The following is a 20,642-nucleotide window of genomic DNA, read 5'->3' as shown; positions in this document are numbered from 1 at the left end:
AAACGCGATCCAAGTTTTTCCTCGACCATATGTTTGTTCTTCGCGCGAGTTTCATGTTTGGTTTAGATTGCATCATGTTCGAATATTTAACGTGCTCGCTACTGTGAAGGCTGCCTACGATTATTACCGAGAATTTCATATAAAATTCAGGAATCAAAATCGAATTTTATTTTCTGCCAAGAAAAAAGAAGCTTAATTTAGCTTTTAAATTTCACTTAAATTTTTACTGAAGGAATTTCAAAAATTTTCACTGTTTGCAAAAGTTGTAACGGAGTTGAGGGATTTAAATTTTCCGCCATCTCGAACGCCATCTCGTGCAAATCGATGCGAACAAATCGAATGGGAGATATCGAGAGGATCGGCTCGCGATCAATTCGCAGTTCGAACAGCTCGATGGAATCGTGCGCGAGTTGTCAGGATAATTGCAAGAAGGACGCACGATGGAGAAGGACGGTTTTTCGAGCTGCTGTTTCATCATTTAAAATCCCGGTCGGTGATTAATTATATCTGATTAAAGCCATCAAAGTTCACAGAGAATCAGTAAGGTAAAATCCATCATTCATAGTTTCAATTTTCAAAATGAGCTCGACGTTATTTATGTTCTTGTGGTGCGTGTTTGAATATTTAAAATTTTCTATCGAACCAAATAATTTTGCATTTATAATTCATTTAAAATGTTCAGTTTGATAATTTTCATATTTGGAATTTATCAGATTTTCTTGAAAAATTGCAATATTGTGATTTGTCTATTAAGTTATTTATTTAGAAATTTATCATTGAAAAAATGAAAGTATCTAATTGTGATCGTCCCACGTTATCGTTCGCTTTTCTTTCCCTAAACGTTCCACTTTTACAGATAAATAAAGCCATATTCGCGGAAGGTACGGCTTCAAGATTCTTCGAGATCCTTTCGAACATCGTAACGTTCGTCCCGTTTCGAAACCAAACATTTCTGAGATGGCAAAGCTTCGTTGGAATCCCAAGAAATTTCCGCAAAAAATCTCATCGCTTCCGATGTGCATCGTTGAAAATTATTTTAGGCTGTTTCGCAAAGTGTTATCACTCATTTGTAGGTAAGAAAGCAATCAAATTTTTATTTATTTAAAACCTTCTATTACAAATTCCTTCCACATAAAATTGACCCAACTACCATTAAAAAATAATAATCTCCAACCCAGAATTCTTGAAAAATAAAAAAGGGATATAAAATTTTGATTATTTGCAAATGGTATTTAGCGTTTAGTCGATAGTAAACTGGTCCAAGAAACTGTCGAGAGCATTTATTAGTCGATCTGTACTCCTCTTCTAATGTCCTTTAAATTTCACCTGTTTCAAAAGCTTCAGAACACAATGGTGCCATTCTGTAGATATTAATGGGCCATTCGGTCGGGTATCATCTAGAATTCAGTCGATTAAAAACTTCATGTCCGCCCAACACGATCCGTCGTCTTGTTTTTGTCAACCGGCCTATTTATACGCTGCTTTTTGGCAGCTAAGCGAGAAACTTCGTCACTCGATCGTGCCTTCGTTGCGTTGCTGTTTCTCATCGTGCAACAATTTTGGTGAATAGCACGTACTGTCTTCTTCTATCCTTCGATTCTGTTACCGAGCGTTTCCGGATATCTTGAGGAGATTCGAGTTCAATATTCCCATTGGTAATCCAATAACAAGAGTATTCATCGAATATATTATCATAGTCTCGTCTCCCCTTGAATCGTTCAAGCCTTCCCTCGCGATCTCTGTTACACACCAGGCTTAAGTATACTTATAGTTATGCAACAGTTTGCCTTTGAATTAAGAAAAGTTGAAAATTGGCTTAGAATTTCTCGAAGACTCTTCTTTCTCTTTTGCAGTTTGAAATTTTCTTCTGAAAGGAACTTCTTTGATTTCGATTCAAGTTTGAAATTGAAAGATCGCGTATATCAAACGTTCCCTATTATTATTATTCAAATATCGAGAAATTGAAATTTTCGGTTCCATTCCACGCGAGTTTGAAAGGTCAAAATGGAACTTCTGATTCCCTTTAGGGAAACAAAACAACTTTTTCATTAACTGTGTACATTCCAATGGGGATTTAGGATTTAGTAACGGTGTGTTCCATGTCTCTTCAAATAGCTTCGAATTATAACAAGTAAATAATGAAATTAGTATAGTTAGAATTCTAGATAATTTTTCGAAGAATTATTTGTAATTCTTTATTTAGATTATGTCACAGGTAACTCTTATGTGAGCAATTAGATTACATTTTTATTTCAAAAACTTGAATTAATTCAAGTTAATTAATTAACTTGAATATTTTCAGAGGAATATAAGAGAATATTTAAATGGTTATCCATTGAAGCTCTGATATTTAACATTTGTAAATTTTAAAACCAGTATCCAAAGCGATGTTTATACAAGAATGCAAAAAATTGTTAAAACAAACAGAAACATGGTTCCCCACAGAAAGATCAACAATCTCCGATTTTTCTATCCCAACATCAAAGACAACCAATTTCATCAACGTCCAAAATCCTTCTAGGAATCTCCATATAAAAATAGTATATTTTCAAAAAACCGATCACCAGCGAATAAATACAGGATGAAACGAAATCTTCTACTCGCAGAAACAAAATGGACAAACAAAGATGGACCGGTGATTCGTCTGGGCGCAGATCATCGAAAGCACACAAAGTACACGAAGAATGGGAATACATCTCCATACTTTTATCACGGAATTAATTCAACTGCGATTCTGCGTTTTCGGATAAAAAATTTAGGAATTTGTTCACACCGAGGCAAACGAACATCAGACAAATTAATCTTGAAAAAATCCAGCTTCCAATTAATCTTTCGAAATTCATCGTTGAACGGGGTGAAATCAATCGAATATCAATAAGCCATGATCAATATATTCCGTGATCCTTAAAGATCTACCAATTTCATTAAGGATATGGGATTTCCGGCTTCCCTTGATTTCTGATCGATTTTCATTTGGAAATTCATTGGACAGCTTCGATTTTGAGTTATCATGATGTTCGTGGTAATTCCGCGAATTTTTGTCGCTATCTTTGCGAATCTTGTTCTTGGTAGTGAAATCGTCGATGCAGATTTTTTGGCTAAAATTTCTTAGACACTTTTTATCACCTTCGTTGAACGGGTTTCCAAAGCCTTCTTGCGAATTTTTTTTTGTTTAAAAGGAAAATTGACTGACAAGAATTTATTTAGTGTAATTTTATGCAGTTCTATTTTTTCGTCTGAATTTATTAAACTTGATGAAGTTAATTTCCGTACAAGTATCAACGAGAAAATATCGGTTATTTAATTATCATTACAGAACGAATAATTTATTATTAATAATGATTGTGAATTGATGGTGGTCGAGCGAAATTTGTGATGCAAATCACGGTTCATGACGTCTCTTTTAGTGGTAAATCAATAAGCAAAAAAGTATTTTCTGTTTACAATACAGTCGATATAATTACTAATAATTCTTCTGAAATACTTGCACGTTATTTAACTTAATTATTTTTAGTAAATTCGGTGGGAAGATAGAATCGTATTAAAATATACTAATATAAATTCTAATGAAACTTAGATAACAAATATATTAACGATGGCTAATTTGCAAAATGTTAATGAACTTTGGGTAATAAGTAGAATACATGATTAATAAAGATCATTATTTTGCAAAATTTCTGATTTACGAGATCTGACTGGAAATTTCAATTGCGCAAGAAATTTACAGCCACCTCTCGTAAATCTACTGTGTTAGTAAGAATGTGTTAAAAATCGGTATACTGTGTTCGCGACATCGATAATCTTAAGTTATGAAAAAGGGACAGTTTACTAGTCACGTTCGAAGTTTTACTAGTCAATAGTTGTATTTTAATAATAGTGTCCGCGTGAAAATTTGTAATGCAAATAGTCGTTTGTTACGTATCTTTCCAGTAAATCGACGTACAAAAAAGGGAGTTTTATTTTCAGTGAAATAGGAATGGAATGAAACAACGATTCGGATATCTTTTATTCTATTTTATATCATGATTTAATACTTTCTTTTTATTGCATTAACATTTTCTTGATGTTTCTAAATAGTTGATGCATTCTATTATTTTTATCCTTTTTTATGATGTGATTTTTTTTTTATTGATTGAAAAGATCAATTTTATTATTGTAACTTTAATCCTTTATCACGAAATTATTGCTTGATTCCATTCTTCAATGTTATTCTTCTTGTTAGTCGTACATGTAGAAAGAGATCACAGATTTGTACAAATTAATTAATTATTGTAAAATGCCGACTATTGTAAGATTATGCGATGATTGGTTTTAAGTTAGGTTAATTGAAGAATTAGGTTGTAACGATTAATTTGTAATTGTAAATTAAGTACACATCCATCATTGTTGTAATACAATTCCCTTAAAAAACCTTTGGTACAAGTTGATAGCACTATGATTAATGTTCGAAGGAAGAGATTGTGTATACTATCCACTTTATGTATTGTACATTTCATTGTCTATGTTTTATTATTACGAAGTAGCTGAAAACTTATGAAACAAATATACACGAATCCTGTTAACGAGTGTTTGATTAACAACCTAGTCTCCTAAAATTTTTCGTTTGATAATTAATTAAAAATTCTTTATGAAAATTTTCAAAAGTAATTTCATATTAGGTTTCTTCTGGTAAATAATATTATTTACAAGAATGGAAAATTTTTTGAATTTTCGAGCTTAGTTTGAGAAAATATAAAAAATTCAATTTTTCAAGTTTCTGTGCTACAATAAATAAATTTTTTTTTATAAATCTTCAACGATTCAAATTTCATTGGTTCGGTATTCATATTTCTTCTCCTATTTCACCTAATACGATTTCTGTTTCATTTAACATAGCGATTAAAGGAAACTGAAATTCTTATTGGTCGAACCGCCATTTTATGTAACCAAAATATTGCCAACCATACACACGTATGGGGAAAATGGGGAAATTTTATAAACGTTAACAATGCTTTACATACCATAGTATCCATTCAACGTTCATTCGGCGTTCTTGAGGAAGAAAGTAGTCGTTGCTGAAAAGAAATACTTCATTTCATTTTCATTAGTGTAGTTTTAATTACTGCGATTCGTTTAACGAATCGCTTGTGTTTTTCACTGCATCTGTGTACGTTTTCGTGTTATAAATACGAAGGTATGTTGCCTTAGCGAGAAGGTCGTTAACGATTTGTTTGAATTTGTTTCGATAGCTGTTCCAATTCCAGGTCGCCATTACCTGGCTCAAGTGATTCTTTTAATTTGTAATCGAAGATTCCGTTGTTCGTTGTTCAACAGTTTCATAAATTGATTGAAAAATTTCAGTGAAACGAAGCTCTTGATTGTGTCTGATAATAGTGTTCAACAAATGTTATTCATCAAACCTTTCTTTGAGATTTTTCTACATTAAATGGAAATTTGAAAACCGTTTTGTTCCACCATTATAGGAAAAGGTAGAGTGATACAAGAAATATTGGACATTTTTTTCTTTCAATCCTTTAAATAGTGAATTTTATTTTTATTAATTTTTACTAATTAGAAGAACCACAAAATTTCTGTTATTCGGTATGTTCGACTTAACCATACTTTCTCTAATTTAGGAAACACAAGTGTCCGACTTTCGTTCCATCGACGAACTAAGCGAGAAGAAAGAAAATTTCTATCAGAATGTCTGAAACCGGTTGCAGTTCGTCAGATTCGTTCGAACTAGGCGCAAATGATACATTTAACACTCCCGATCAAGAACAACAATCGTCAACAGAGAAGAAGTCGATTGAAGAACTGATTGACAAGTTGAAGAGCTTCCACGTGAAAACACCTAAGCATCCAAATACACCGGTAACTACCCCGGTGAAGGGTTATTCGTTCAAGAAACAGAAAGGAGACCAGACATCGCCCGGTCGCGATGAGAATGAGAAATCACCTGAGGGGAATATCGCCAAGTTAAAGAGAGCCTTGGAAAGACGCTTCAACTTTCGATTTCTGACCCCGGTCAGGAGTCCGATTCCCAGAAGACACAGCATAGACGACAAAACCCTGAAGGTGACGTTGGCCAAAGAACACCAACGTCTCCTCTCCGTAGATCTACCGGACGCCAATGAATCTCAGTCCGAAGAAAGACCTGCGATCAGTCCAATATTCGACAGATCCTTGAATAAACTTCGCAAGGACCTGTCGGACAGTTTCATCCAAGCAACAGTAGGATCTACCTGCGAGGAAGTAAATAGTTCGTCAGAATGTGAGCTTCGAAATGACGATTTGTCCGTGTTGAATCGCAGTCTGTGCGAAGTGTCCGAGGTGTTCTATGCGTTATTGCAGGTGAACAAAGCCGGGAACAATGATAGAAGAATGATGTATCAGAAGCAGAATCCAGAAACAGCTGAGAAACAGGATGTACTAGGTAAAGACATCTTCAGGGAGGCTATAGACGTCAGTTTTGGAGATATTCTAAGCCCTGAACAAAAGGAGATGGTTTATCATAGTTATATGTACATTTATCCTCGTGCACAGCATTATGTTTCTACAAAAGAGATCCGGCTGGTTGGTGACGAAGGGAGGGGCAGTTTGAAGACTCCTGAACCCAACAACAACGTCAGTCAAGGTAGCCAGGAGAAAGCGAAGGAAAAATTGAAGGAATCAGATGTCAGAATCACACAGGATTTAGCTAAAAGAGCTAAGGAAAAGGGTGTAGAAGAGTTCGATCGAATGTTCACCTCTGCGGATGTTGATTCCAATGAAAGCAGAGAGATGATGATCGAAGATGAATCAGATAAACGCAGGTCGGTCAGTTTATGCGAACCTCGCGTTCAGTCTCTGAAAAACGACAGTTCTATTAAGAGGAAGAGTTTCTCGGAGTCTGACGTCTCTGCAGCGAGTGTCGCGATAGCAAATGAGGACGATTCGTTGTCCGAGAACTACATCAAGAAGTTAGACAAGTCCAAGTCTCTGATGGACGAGATAGTGAGCAGTTGTTTCAAGTCGTCGGGCGACAACGAACCGACGAACAAGCTTTCTACGAAGCAGCTTAAATACAGTCAGAGCAGTGTTCTTTCCGGTAAATGTTCGTCGCTTAATTCGACCACGTACTTCAGTCTTGAAAACCCTACACTGATGTCTTCTCAGTCCTATAATTCTGCACATCTCTGCTTGGCGAAGGACGAGTGCGATTCCAATCTCTCCAACATAGATTCTCAGAGCTTGATCGGGATGAAAAATCTCTCCTCCGATGATCTTGAGAATTATTCCTGCGAGTCGATGAATTCTGATCAGTCGCTTGTTTCCAGCGCCATGAGTAAAACGAATGACGAATCCGAGCCCGATTCGTTTAACGGCGACAATAGGGCGAATTCCAGTTATTGTTCGACAAATTCGAATTTCTTCAACGTGTCCTTAAACAATACTCGAGAATCCGAGGTCAGTTTCAATGAATCCACTCGCGAGGACACTTCGGTGTCGAAGAAGGAGGAGTCGTCTGATAGCGACGGAAGCGAGGGAAGCGACGATGTTTTCGAAGATGACAATTCGGATACTAGTTTGAACAAATTTCACTCGTTCCTGAAGAAGATGGTCTCCAGAGACGCGAGGTACTCGCAGCAACGTGTGAAGGTCTCTGATGTATCGCCTCGTAAAGATGTACCTTCTCCGTTGATAAAGTTAACTAATCTGAAGAAAGGGGATAAGCTTCCGGAAGTGGCTGGTAGAGTTAAGCCAGGTAACAGATGTGAATGTTGGGAAATTTTGTTTCCATTTATTGAAACTTTTAGAGAAGGATTTTGGGAAATAGTTCTTTCATCCTTGCACAGTGAATGCAGGATCGTTTTGATTATTTTAATTATTAGGGTTAATTAAACATCAAAGGATCAAATTGCTAATTAATTCTTTTTATAATTTAATATTTAAAAAATTCATCATAGATAAAAGTAAAACAGGAAGTATTAGTGGTTCAAGTTTGCATTTCTTTCTCAATTTTAAACGGTGTGCAAACAATAATTTATAATGGGCAACGATAAAGCGGTTATGCTCGGCTATAAATCATCTTTAAAGAAAGAGAGACCGCCAGGGGAACTATCGCAAATGTGTGCGAAGCATTAATTGGAGAGAGCCGAGCAAGATCAATATTTATTAACAACTATTAATTACGCCTGCGTTAAACGAACGTCTCGTTACGTACTAGTTATACAATTTCAGCTTGAAATCTATTCGCACAATTATAAATCTGTATAAAAACAATTTAATGAGATTGCACATGTTTTTATCTTTTTGTTTTTTTATTTTTTTCATTTTATGGAGGAAATTGTGGCTGACGCGTTGTATCGATAAGCGCTGTAATTTCTGAAATGGACTGGCTTTATGGTACCAACGTGACTTTGTGACTTTTTCCGAGATTCGTTATTTTTTTTTATGTTGCAGAGAAATTTTAAAACGGTGATAGGGTGGTGTTTTTGAAAGATTGTGGATTTAGGAGAAATTTTCTGTGGAGGATGTTTTTCTGTTTTCTAGGATAATAAAAATCAACCTGGTTATCTTATATCCATCTTAAATCTTGATTAAAATAATTTTTTCACTAGCATTAGCTAGTTGCTTGTATCACCTGGGAATTAGAAAAATTTATTATGACATTACTTCCACGGTTTCGCGATGAATTATTCATGCTTACCTTGCATGTTATTTCAACGTTCGTTTAACAAAAGCTGTAACGAGTTGAATTTAAACTGAACATTAATTATTTAGTGACCCCATTTACAAAGGCAACGAGTTCTCATTTTTCCATTCTGCTCCAGATCGTACATTCCAGTTTATGATTCCTGAGAGGAATTACTCTGTATTTCCTTGAATTTTTCAACAATTTTTATCGCGATACATGACTGATTAAACATCCTTCACCACTTCAGCGTTATTCAAAGATATATGAGATTAAACTTTTAAATCAAGCTCCATTCAACCAGAACAATATGAAATGTCTTTAACCCAAATTACTCCATGTTAGGTTTTAACTCTGCCAAGAAACAATTAATTAACAATTCAATAATTAAAATTCTTATCAATTTTAAATCATTTTGAATAATTTAAAAAAAAAGACTACAAATATGATCCTTGCAAAATTGACGGTCACCGAATGACTCGTACAGACAATTCCAAGGTTTTTCACAAAAAATAATCTAAAAAAAATACCTTGACATTTACAAGGATGTAGTAAACAAAGAAATTCGACAGCTAAAAATACAACGCTAGCCTGACAACGAACCAACCGAAAAAATGTTAATTTCTTAAGAGAACGAGTCGGTGATTTTATTTTTAGTAATGACAAATTTTTCTCTACTTTCACAGATGTACTCTTTCCGCCGTCGCACAAACTGACAGTGGCAGAGGTGTTCGATTCGCAGACGAATCGACCGCGACCGGAAGTGCTGAAGCAACACTTTATCCTCGAGGGTAGGATCGACGAGGCGGCAGCCCTTCGTATAGTGAACGATGGAGCGGCCCTATTGCGTTCGGAGAAGACTATGATCGACATCGAGGCTCCAGTCACCGGTGAGTCTACATTTCCGTTTTGCCTTTTCTCATTTCCGTTGATCATCTACAGAAATGACCATTGATTACCGACACATAGTTATCGGTATATTCTTGTGCTATCGATCATTTGAACGGTCCTTGGAAAAAATATTAATTAACCACCGTTTAAATTGCCTCGATTTTCTAATTTCGTTGGCACGGATTCGTTGCGTCGGAAAGGGGTAGAAAAGAAATGGCGTGAAGAAGGGAGCGGCGGTCGAGAGGACGCATTCTCGTATATATCGGGACACGTTAGAGTGAAAAACGTGAAAGGCTCTTGACACAGTTTCCATGCGCGCCACACCGAGAAACACCGACCCGGTAGGCTTTAGTGTGCGTTTGTACGAGACGATCGCATCGTGAAAGCACCATATATGTATATAATATATCGATATTATGTCGATCCGTGAACGAACGAGCGTGCGACGGATTCACGGTTGAGCGGTTCGTTTCGTCTGATCCAATAAGGGTAGCTAGATCGATTCCGCTCGTGTGGATCGGCCTTAAACCTTCGATCAAGTAGAAAGCCGAGGCCTTCGATGCTTTCGAGCGAGCCAAACGCGAGACACCCCACTTTCGCGCGTTTCTGTTTTAAACCCCTGAAAGATAATCATCCCTTATTAAAATAATATTTCAAATTTTCCATAAAGGGTTGATGGTTTGATTTCGTTTTTATCCATTCGGCTAGACAACGAACATAATGTTTAATTGAGATTAACTGAATCCCCATTGCTAGATTCCAGTCAGTTATATGCCAAAGCTTCTGATCCTGCTGATCCTAATTAATTAGTTAAGCCTGCTAACCCATTCCCCAATGATTTCTGTGATTATGTTACTTACGCTGACCAATTGTTTAGTAAACGATAATTGAATCGTGCTTTGAAACAAATAGATATTTTAAGGCTTGATTTTTTCATATAGGTTTACACTGGAAGAATTAATTCTGGACACTTTGAATAAAAATATTCTTTATTTCATATTTGTGCAGAAAATTTGTATTCTGCTATGCTAAATTGATACAGTAATATTTTTATTGTAATCTATAATGTTTATACTTAATATTTTCATACGATTTGGTTTGTAAATGTCTGAGAATTTTAATTGAAAAAAATCTAAACTGGGTTGTTATTTTTGTTTCTGCGCCTGATGTAGTATATCCAACGAAATATTAATTTTTTTCTACCTCCTTTGATGTGTGGAAATTGTAACTTTTATTGTATATTAAAAGTATGGCTGTAAATGGTCTTTTTACTGATTTTTTTATATAAGCGACGATTAGAATATAAAATATAAATGATTATATTATGAAAAATAATAAAAGTGTCCAGAATTAATTCCACTAGTGTAAATAAAAAAGGAGGATGATAATTTTTTAATTTCCTTGGATAATTATTTTAATCATCCCTCTTTGATAACACCCTTATCGCGTCGATATACCCTTCCTTTCCATCGCGAATCCTCAATTACGTGCATCAATTACGGTCATCACGGTCGTCTTCACGGTGTCTGCGATTGTTCGCCGAGTACAATACACACCAGAACACAATAACTCGGATCGATTCGATTCCGTCCTTCGTCCCCTTTCGCCACACCGTTCGCGGTACAAACCAGCTCGTCGTCTTCCAACGGGCTAGTTATTACCTTCCGTCGACGGTGAGACGGCACTTTTATTGCCTCGGATTAATTCCCTTTCTTTGCATCGATCTTCCAGTGTCTTTTAACCGAGAAACAACCTGAAAATTGTCTTTTGAATAGGCGCATTTAAATACATAATACTTGAAAATATGTTAATTACGAAGGAAAACGTGTGTATACATGCATTTTTGGCACGCACATGTTGTAGCAAAGAAAAGGAAAAAAAAAAAGGAAAAGAGGGAAACAAGAGACGGCTGGCAAGAGAAATTGTACTCCGCGGGGGCGACTCGTTGTTGAATGCGGATCTGCAACGAAACGGCCAAAGGAAAGGGCGGGAGGGTGAAGGGTAGGTGAGATGAATTATGAGCACAACGGATGCAGCAGCCGCTGGTGGGGTTGAACGAGAAAAACCGGGTCGAAACAGGCGGCCGTGGAAGTAGGCGACTGGATTCAGTCAGAATCCCTGGTGTCGATTTTTCTCGGAGATTTCCCGGCGAATCTCCGAGGAAAATGAGTTCGATCGCGTGTGCTAAAATCTGCTCGAATAAACCGTATTGCCTGATAAAAAGAAATAGGCAATCTTCTTTTTCTGGAAAATCATATTTTAGATTAATTAAATTTCTATGGTTTCTTTATTAATTAGACATTGCTCCTCTAATTAATTTCTGTGGTAACAGTATATTTATAAATTATAGTTCGGACGTAATTTACATATAATAAAATTAATGAAAATAACATTTATCGTAGTTTAAACGTTTTTTGAAATTATTCAGAATATTTCTAAGGGATATCGGAGAGGAAACTTTCCCTAGAACTCTCTTCGAATATTAATCGAGCTTTTCCGTGCTCACCTCTGTATAAATGAATCCGTTTAATGCACCGTTGTTTGAGTTAAGCCGAGGAAGCTTAATGAGCTTCCCACCACCACCATAGGATCTTCATGTTGTGTAGCTATTGGATGGTGTACATACAGCACGTATGAAGTAGCGAATACAGTACTTGAGAATTAAGAAAATAACGCTAATAATTTGCAAATAATAGTAATAATTATTTACAATAATAATTTGCTAATAATTAGCAAACTAATCGTAGTTAAAATTTGTTGATAGTTATTAAACGTTGTATAGAATATTGTTTTGTCGGTTGCTATGATTTTTCCAGAGTATAATATAAGTGAATCTGTCGTCGAGAAAATCGTGGCTACGGGCGATGAATTTTATTTCTCCAGCTAGAGATAATTTTACGAGCGCCACTTTACGATCACGCTACCGTGGCTCGAGATAAAGAATTTTCACGATAGAAAACGAAATGGGATAATAAAGAGAGTCGACGGTAAAACTGTCGGCAGGCGGAACGTTACGTCTCGCTATTCCGTGGAATTGCGAGGAAAATTTCAACCTACCTCCGGGCGTCTCTGCGCGAAACGTTCTCTGATTAGGGCTTGAATCGCGACTATGATATCGAATGAGATCAAAGGCAACGTGAAAAGAGAAAATATCATACGGCAATATTTAGTGGTTGATTAAAGAAAATTACTATTATCTATTGTCCTGAAAATTTGTGCTAAAGTAAATTAACTATGGAATATAAGGTAAATTTATTTTGGTTAAATCGAAAGGTAGATAATGAAGGCTTCGATTTTGGGAGATCTTAGAGTTTAGGGAAAGCTGAGGGAAAGCCTATGGGAGCCAAGGGAAAGCTGAGGGAAAGTCTATGGGAGCCTAGGGAAAACTGAGGTAAAGCTTATGGGAGCCTAGGGAAAGCTGAGGGAAAGCCTATGGGAGCCTAGGGAAAACTGAGGGAAAGTCTATGGGAGCCTAGGGAAAGCTTATTGGGGACTAGAGCCTCAAAGTCTATGGTGGGAACTAGGGAAAGCTTAAGGAGAACCTGGCGAGATCCTAGGGTCTAACCTTAGAACCTTTCATTCGAGTTTGACTAAAAGATTCTACAAGAATCCATAAATCCTCGGTGAATAAAATAACGTTAGGTTATCATCGTCGACACGTTGACGGTAACGAGGAGATCAGAGGCCCAATGGAGAAGGTTTCCTTCTATGATGGCCCCCGTACGGTAATGACGTTTGAATACGGGCAGAACGTTTGCGAGGAGGAAGCCTTTTAAAGGAATGGGGAATAAAGGATAACGCGGAAAACGAATCCCTCGACGTCTGCTGTGAATACAAATTTCTCTGTTATCGCGATACGTGAAACAATGTGCTCGCAATAGAGCGTCTCAGGAGACGGTCGAAGCTCAAAGAGAGAACTCGATATCGAACCAGGTTTGCCCGTCGACGGGCTTCAAAGGTTTATCGTTCCTTTTTCCCTGTCGTTTCTGGGTAATACGCGATCCCCGATACGGGATACGTAGGTCTCGTTTATTGGATCTTTCGGAGAACACCTTGATATCCCGAGGAATCGTCTTCTCGTACTACTAGGGCCTTGGGATTCGTTTGCGATAACAAACGAATCGAATTCGATTTACCTATCTTTCTGGTTTCTCCTCATGGAATTTTTATATTAACACTATCAGGTATTCGTGACACCATGGATTTTATTAAGAAAAAAAACAATATTGTTAGAGTTATAGCTACCAGTACCTAATATTATAAAATTTGTTTCCACCTTACAAATTATACATGTATTGAAAAATTGAAATTTTTAAGTATCTCGAAATCAAATCACTATTACTTCATTTTGCCTAATGAAATTTGTTACATCTTCTACCCTTTCAGTAGAAAGGGTACTCTGTACATTTGCCCTTACGATTAATGTCCTCTGTTTCAATATATAAAGATTGAATTCAATCGATTTGCAGAGAAAAGTAGTTTATTGATGAAAGTGATATACAAAAGTACAAAGGTGAAAAACTTAGTGAAATCTTGTTAAGAAGTTCAGTGCTGTCGCTCGACTGACTAAAAACCCGGAAAAATATTTTTATATAGTCGGCGTTGTCGAAACGGTCAGAGGACCCATGACTTTATGGCCCGCCCTGGAGCCTAAGTCAAGCAAGAGTGGAAAAATGAAGAATTCAAAATATATTCTCTTCTCAATAAAATAATTGCAACTTCGCAATCGTCAGTTTGAAACAATTTAATACCGAGTAGAGTGATGGATCCAGGTATTTGGATCACGGACGATCAACAAGGTGTTCTAATTGCCGGCGAATCGAGCCCCTTGTACCCCGAAGGCGCCATTAAGGGTCGTCTATCTTCGAATGCAAGCACGGTTCAGAGTACACTCGATGCCGTTATTGCGCCGATTCCAAGATATCGGTTGAGCAGGAAATTATTTCGTGACTCGTTAATAGCTCGCGTCCTCCTTAACGCTACGGGATCTCCAATTCCCAATTATAGACCAATTCGTCGGCTTTTTTTCTTGCAAGGAATTACTTGGTCCTGCAGATTATAATGATCCGCGCCTTGCGTATTGATTCAGGGTTCTTTGTCTGAACGTAGAAGACATTAGTATAATTGTAATGAAAATACATGTATATATTTGGGTCTTTTGAAATTTAGGACGGCAATAATTAAATTTTTCACTAAATATATTGTACCATGTCCAAAATATTAAAAAATCGAAACTTCTGTACAACCCTAATCAAATTGCAAATAATTTCCATCTCTTATAGAGAAAGAAAGTACAGAAAACTTTCAGATTTATGACCTCGTTTCCTCTTCCGTAAATATTCTCTGCTAAACATCTTGATCCACATTTTTCATTGTCTTGGCCTTTGATTCGTTGCGTTTCCGAGTCGTTTCTGTCGGCGAATATTAAGCGCGTCTGCCAGGCTGTTTTGTAATTCTGCCATGTCGACTCTATTCTTCTCTTCCCCAGTGTTTAATGGCAAATACACGTCAACAAATATAAAATGATCGAAAATCCCTGGCGAGTATCAACGACTAGATTTCAGTTTACCTTCGTATCCTTTCTCTCTCTCTCGATTTTCCTCTTCGGCCAGCTCATGTTGGCTCAATTATTCGCTGTTTCTCAATATTCTTCTTCCGACAATGCTTCTTCGTTTTCGAGATTTCTCTGATTCATCTGGCAAGAATTTGTCGTTGCACAATTCCGAGACATTGAAATTTCATTGCGGAGCTCCGGTTTATTCTGATGCAATTATTAGAAATATGTAATTAATTTGTAAAAGTGTAGGCGTTTAACGGAGGGGGAGAGGGTTTCGTCTCCCCGGACGCCTTTGGTTCGGGTCGGGGACCGCTAGGTGGCGGCAAGGATAAAGTGTTCTCGCTGGCGGTCGCCCGGCGTGCAGTCCGAATATGCAGGATGTCCCAGAAAGAGTGTTAGTCCTTTAAGGCAGGCCTGTCCAAGTAGGGGAATCCACTCCTGGAACACATGTTTTGGGTCCCCTTCCAACGCTGCTCCTTCAAGTAAGATGGGACGGTTCCGACTACCGTCTCTCCGTCTTTCCTAGCGGCGGTATTGTCTCCTCGGTCCCATCTTACTTGAAGGAGCAGCGTTGGAAGGGGACCCAAAACATGTGTTCCAGGAGTAAATTCCCCTACTTGGACAGGCCTGCTTTAAGGGGATGGTAGCAGGAGTAATTCTGAACAACATTTTTCTTTGCAAAAAAAAAGGAAAAACACTGGCCAATCAGAACTTGACCTTAGTCCCGAACGAACACTTTCGGCACCCTGTCGGCTCTGATTGGCCAGTGTTTTTCCTTAGTAATTCAAAAACGAAGCTTCAAACATTTTTGCAAAGAAAAATGTTCAGAATTACTCCAGCTACCCTGCGTAGAAGTTCCGAATTGCGGTATGATAGCTGTCTGAGGCAGAGATCGTCTGTTGTCAGCCCCACTGACGAGTTTGACAGACAATCCCGACACGAAACGTCTCTTTCTCCCCCTCTCTCACAAAAGTTTATTCCATAATTTAAAAAAAGAAAATGGAAATAGAAAGGGAAGAATTTAATATGAATTCGAGTAAGTAATACAATGACCACTTAATTAATGATGGATTATTATCACGTTTAATAGAGAAGGGGTTAAAGAGTTTCCGGGTCATCGGCGCGAATCCGAACCGATTATCCGGAATTACCAGGACGATGAAATCCTAGCACACCACGATCCCCCGTCTCCTTGGATGTCTGCTAATTAAACGCAAGCGATTAGGCGATCGGACGGAACGAGAGATACGATCGGCTCTGGTTTCTTGGTTCGTGACTCGAGGCTGAGTTTCCTGCGCCACGTGGCCTCGACGTGTCCTGCGACCTTATCCCTACCACAGGATCAAGGACGCGTTCTTCCCACTTGAATTGGGCCGACGCGACGCGACGGTGGAAATTTTAAAATCGATTCGAAGGATGTTTCGCGGGCGCGGTTCAGGCCAGCTCCGTCTACCCAATTTTCTGTCCATTTGAAGGAAAATGCTTTGCAAATATTTCTATCTTCTTTCTTTTTCAAACAACTTTTCTCACTTCTGTGTCATTATTTTTTAAATAAATCCTTCGTTGAAACAAAGAATTTTAACAATTCTGAATGAAATAATAATTTATGCTTATTTACTCCTTTTCAAAGAGTTTCTTAATTAAGGAAGAAAATAAGGAAAGAGGAAACTTATGTGCTGTACTAAAAAAAGAGGCTAGTTCAAAACTTGCAAACGATACTTCAATATTTTGAGGAAGATAAAATTGTAGAACCCTGCCACGGGCAGGCTGCCTTTTCTGCCCGGATACCAAGCTATTTCTGTTTCTCGATTCCTCTCTTAAACTACAGAACCATTCGATCGTGAAACAACAAATTTTTTTATTGAGCATTATGCTTGAAAGAATACACCAGCGAAATCTTCCGTGTTTATCCTTCGGTTTCCGGCTAAAGTTTGCCGAACATTTTCTGTATTCATTTCAGAAACAGTTAAAATATTGCTTAAGGATTTTTATTTGCTCGGATAATTTGTGTTTATAATAGTTTAGCAAAATAAGAAAATTCGATTATTCATAATAGAGGATTAAAGCAACGAAGAGGAATCGGAAAAGTTTTTTCACGAGAACTATGTCAAATCGATTTTATAATTCTATACCACTGTGAAACTTCAGAGTTTTCAACCTTCAATATCGCTTGTTCAGAACACGTTCGAGCATACTAAAATTCTAATGATATAAAAAGAATACAAAGGACCAATAAAGCATGAATTTTCTTTCAAGGTAAATATAGTCTGCTTCATTATCCCGTGAAACTTCTTTCGAGCAGATTTTAATGCCTTTTATTCCTTCTCCCAAATCAGCTCTATATATGAAACCATATAATAATCAGATCTGATCAGATGTTATCATTTTCAACGAGACACACGGTAAAGCGTCCTCTCGATTCTAAGATTGCGATAAGAAAAGGACAGATGGAATTCGAGCAATCTCGTAGAAAGCAGCCGGCTTTCTCGGCTGGAAATTTTGAAATTCCATCGACGCTTCGAGTGATTTTATTTCGGGACGCGGATTATCCCCAAAGGGATTTGAAATTTTCAATCTCGTCCACAATGGATCGTCGTCCCTTCGCGGAGGAAGGATTCTCTTTCGGTTTCGGGCTGCCATGGGACGTCACAAGACGCGTCATCGACGTCTTCGATAAAAAGAAAACACCGTTTCTCGCGGTTGCGATCTTGCGTATGTCGATTTTCGAAGCTCTTTTCGTATCACTAAGACAGATGGAAGCTTGTTGGCAACGCGCCACGTACGACTTTTAACGCGAGTCAATTCACTTTGAAAATCTCTACCACCTTTCCGCGATTCCTTGTCAATTTTTCTATTTCCTGTGTCGTTGAGCAGCAATAAAGTGGTTGTAAATTTTCTCACCGAAGCGTTGAAATTTTTAAAATTTATTTAGGGACTTGAGATCTTAAGATCTTATAAAATGTTCAAAATCTAAATTTATCGCGATCCTAAAATTGCAAATTTTGAAGAAAAAAAAAAAATGGAAATTTTTCTTCAACTCATCGTTTATCGTCTTGACCATTTAATGCAAGTCTAATGGTGTTTTGAGAAGTGAACGCTTGGACGAACAAGAAGTTGACACGAGGAAATATTCGATGAAGATATATGGGGATTTCGTGGGGAGTTTAGAACGAGGGTGTTTCTTTGGATGCGAAAAAAGAAGTTAATGTTTTTTAATATATCATGCTCTTTATAGATCGCTTCGATGGCGAAGAAAGATCAGGTTAATGTTTCAGAAGAGATAAAGTCTCTGATGGACACAAAGATCTTTTTCTGAAGACATAAGAAACTATTCATAGAAAATAAATCGACGACTCTTTTGATCCTTTTGAAAAAGAAAAATTACCTAATATTTGAGAATTTATACTTGAGAACTTATTTATTAAATTAAATTAAATTGGAAACTGGAGATCCACTTAAACCCATTGCTACATCATTTTATTCTTTATTGACGTATTTTTTAAATAATTGAAATTGCTAATTTTCAACAAATAAAGGTTGGTGATCGCTATTTTCTGCTCTCATATTTAAGAGCAGAAGAACGTAATGGCAAGCCGAGGGAGAGGGCTTGCTTTTATTTTACCGTAGCCTCAAAAAACCCTTGAAGGACGAAATGCGTTTCTTATTGTGAATCATTATACGGTTGTTATGTTGTCGAGCTCTGGAAACGGTGATTTATCTTTTCCGTTCAAGATTGGTCGAGGCCAGAGGGTTGCAGGACCGGATGTTACTCGAGGGAAGCAACGTCTTCGTGATACGAATACAAATGATTTTGCATAGAAAAGGTCCCCTGGCGACCATAAATAATTACTTTACAATCTTACTTATGTTTCGTTTAACCACGTCTCACGATTAATTCATCTCCCTTCGCTGATTTATTATTATCGAGTGAAACATGAAGGCAGGATTTCCGTTCCAACTTCCGCTTATCTAATGGATCTTTTCCCCCGATGGATCTGATGGTAAATCGAGACGTTTCCATATTTACAAGTATCAGGTATGGGGGTTGGTCCGTATCAAAGTTCGAAGGATCGAGCGCATCCGCTAATGAAATTGAAGCGGTGGTGGTTGGCTTTTAATTAAATGACCGCTCGTGCATTTTGTGTTCTTTGTTCCACAGTGACCGCGAGAACTTGAGCAATTTTATCGAACAGCTTGCAATTTCAACGTTTTGATTCGTGTACCTCGAGATTTTCATCTTCCGATCACCAAAGATGGATTTCAAACAAAAATTTTTAATTATGATTATCCTCGGAGGACGATCAAGAAAATCGTTGACATTCCTAATTAATTTAGAAGCTTTAAAAAGCCCCTTCAAAATTTTATTCATTATACAATTGCCAAGAAGTAATTTTAAAACTATCAATTAACGTCTTGAAAGGGAATTTCTAAGTTTCTCTAATTATGGGATGGATTTTTCTATTTAGTACGCGCATTGAAATCACCAAAAGCGTATCGCTGATGCTCGTTTCTCGCTCGCGACTAATTGATTTATTCCACGTGAAATTGAATAGTTAAACTGGAAAAAATTAGAAACCGATAAGATGTCGTCTCGTGGGATCAGAGAACGTTTCTCGATAAATTTCCTTCATATCGAACATTTTACGTCGTGTTTCATTCGTGTTCGTACGAAAATAATTGAACGGATCGAAGGTTGGGCGGTAACTTTTCAGACTGATATAATTTATCGTGGAATGTTAGCATTTATCGGATAGTTGGTATTGATCAATATTTATGGAATTTTGTTTCGAAGTTATACTACAGCTTCGATATAACGGTGATTAATTTGTCGATGAGTTGTTAATGAATGAAATAACTTCCTTCGTTCATTAAATAATGATTCTTTTAACAATTTCAGAGAAATGATATGTTTTAGTGTTTCTTTTTTATATACTCCCTCTATCCTGTAATACTAGTAGCAAGTGAATATTTAAACGGGAATTATTGGCGAATGCAGCTGTAAGTTATGTTGTAGCGCAAAATTGCGAAGCCTTCAATCAAAATCAATGTTTCATGACGTCTGTCATTTCTTTTGACACATCTTTCAATTCTTAGATTAACCAAATTATTACGAATTATAACTGTTTTTCTAATTTCATCCGCTGATCGAAATCAATTGTTTTATTTCAATTGAATATCAACTCGTTGTAAAAGTAAAATGGAAATAAGAGTTTTCAAACAAAGGTCGAGTTGCGATTGTCCAGTTCTTGCCAGTTCTTGCAAGGGAAATATAGGGAATATAGGGAAAGCAAAACTTTGCAGCCAAGGGATCTTACCTACAAGTTTAAAATGCAGTAACGAAATTATTTAAAAATCCAGAAACTATCTGAACACGCAAAATAAAACTTAGGAGTAATATTTTTAATTTATTGTTTAATTTAATCTAGTTTTTTAATAATAAACGTTGCGTTCTATACTTATTTTCTTTTGCTACTATTATTATGGGACAAATTCAATTCATCAACTGCTACTATTATTATGGGACAGAGGGAGTAATAT

At 37.0% G+C, this 20,642-nt stretch overlaps 1 protein-coding gene and 1 long non-coding RNA gene across 12 annotated transcripts in view; both read left to right on the top strand.

Annotated features, from left to right (window-relative positions):
* Nucleotides 1–362: 362 nt before the first annotated feature.
* LOC114872488 lies at nt 363–4,562 on the top strand. Its single transcript, XR_003788773.2, has 3 exons — nt 363–545; nt 857–1,073; nt 2,607–4,562. It is a non-coding gene; the product is annotated as an uncharacterized LOC114872488 (long non-coding RNA).
* A 451-nt stretch (nt 4,563–5,013) lies between these two features.
* The window catches only part of LOC114872483, a 75,247-nt gene continuing 59,618 nt past the window's right edge, over nt 5,014–20,642 (top strand). For 9 of the 11 annotated variants that reach the window (XM_029179717.2, XM_046285006.1, XM_046285005.1 and 6 more), the window contains exons 1-3: nt 5,185–5,468; nt 5,616–7,726; nt 9,343–9,546. In XM_029179717.2, the coding sequence (XP_029035550.2) occupies nt 5,683–7,726; nt 9,343–9,546 (2,248 nt within the window). In that variant the 5' untranslated portion in view covers nt 5,185–5,468; nt 5,616–5,682. The other 2 variants (XM_029179719.2, XM_046284998.1) reach the window with 2 other exon arrangements.

Source organism: Osmia bicornis, chromosome 3, assembly GCF_907164935.1.
Source record: "Osmia bicornis bicornis chromosome 3, iOsmBic2.1, whole genome shotgun sequence".
NCBI lineage: Eukaryota > Metazoa > Arthropoda > Insecta > Hymenoptera > Megachilidae > Osmia > Osmia bicornis.
Note: the sequence above shows the minus strand (reverse complement) of the source record. Positions and strands in the feature narration are given on the sequence as shown.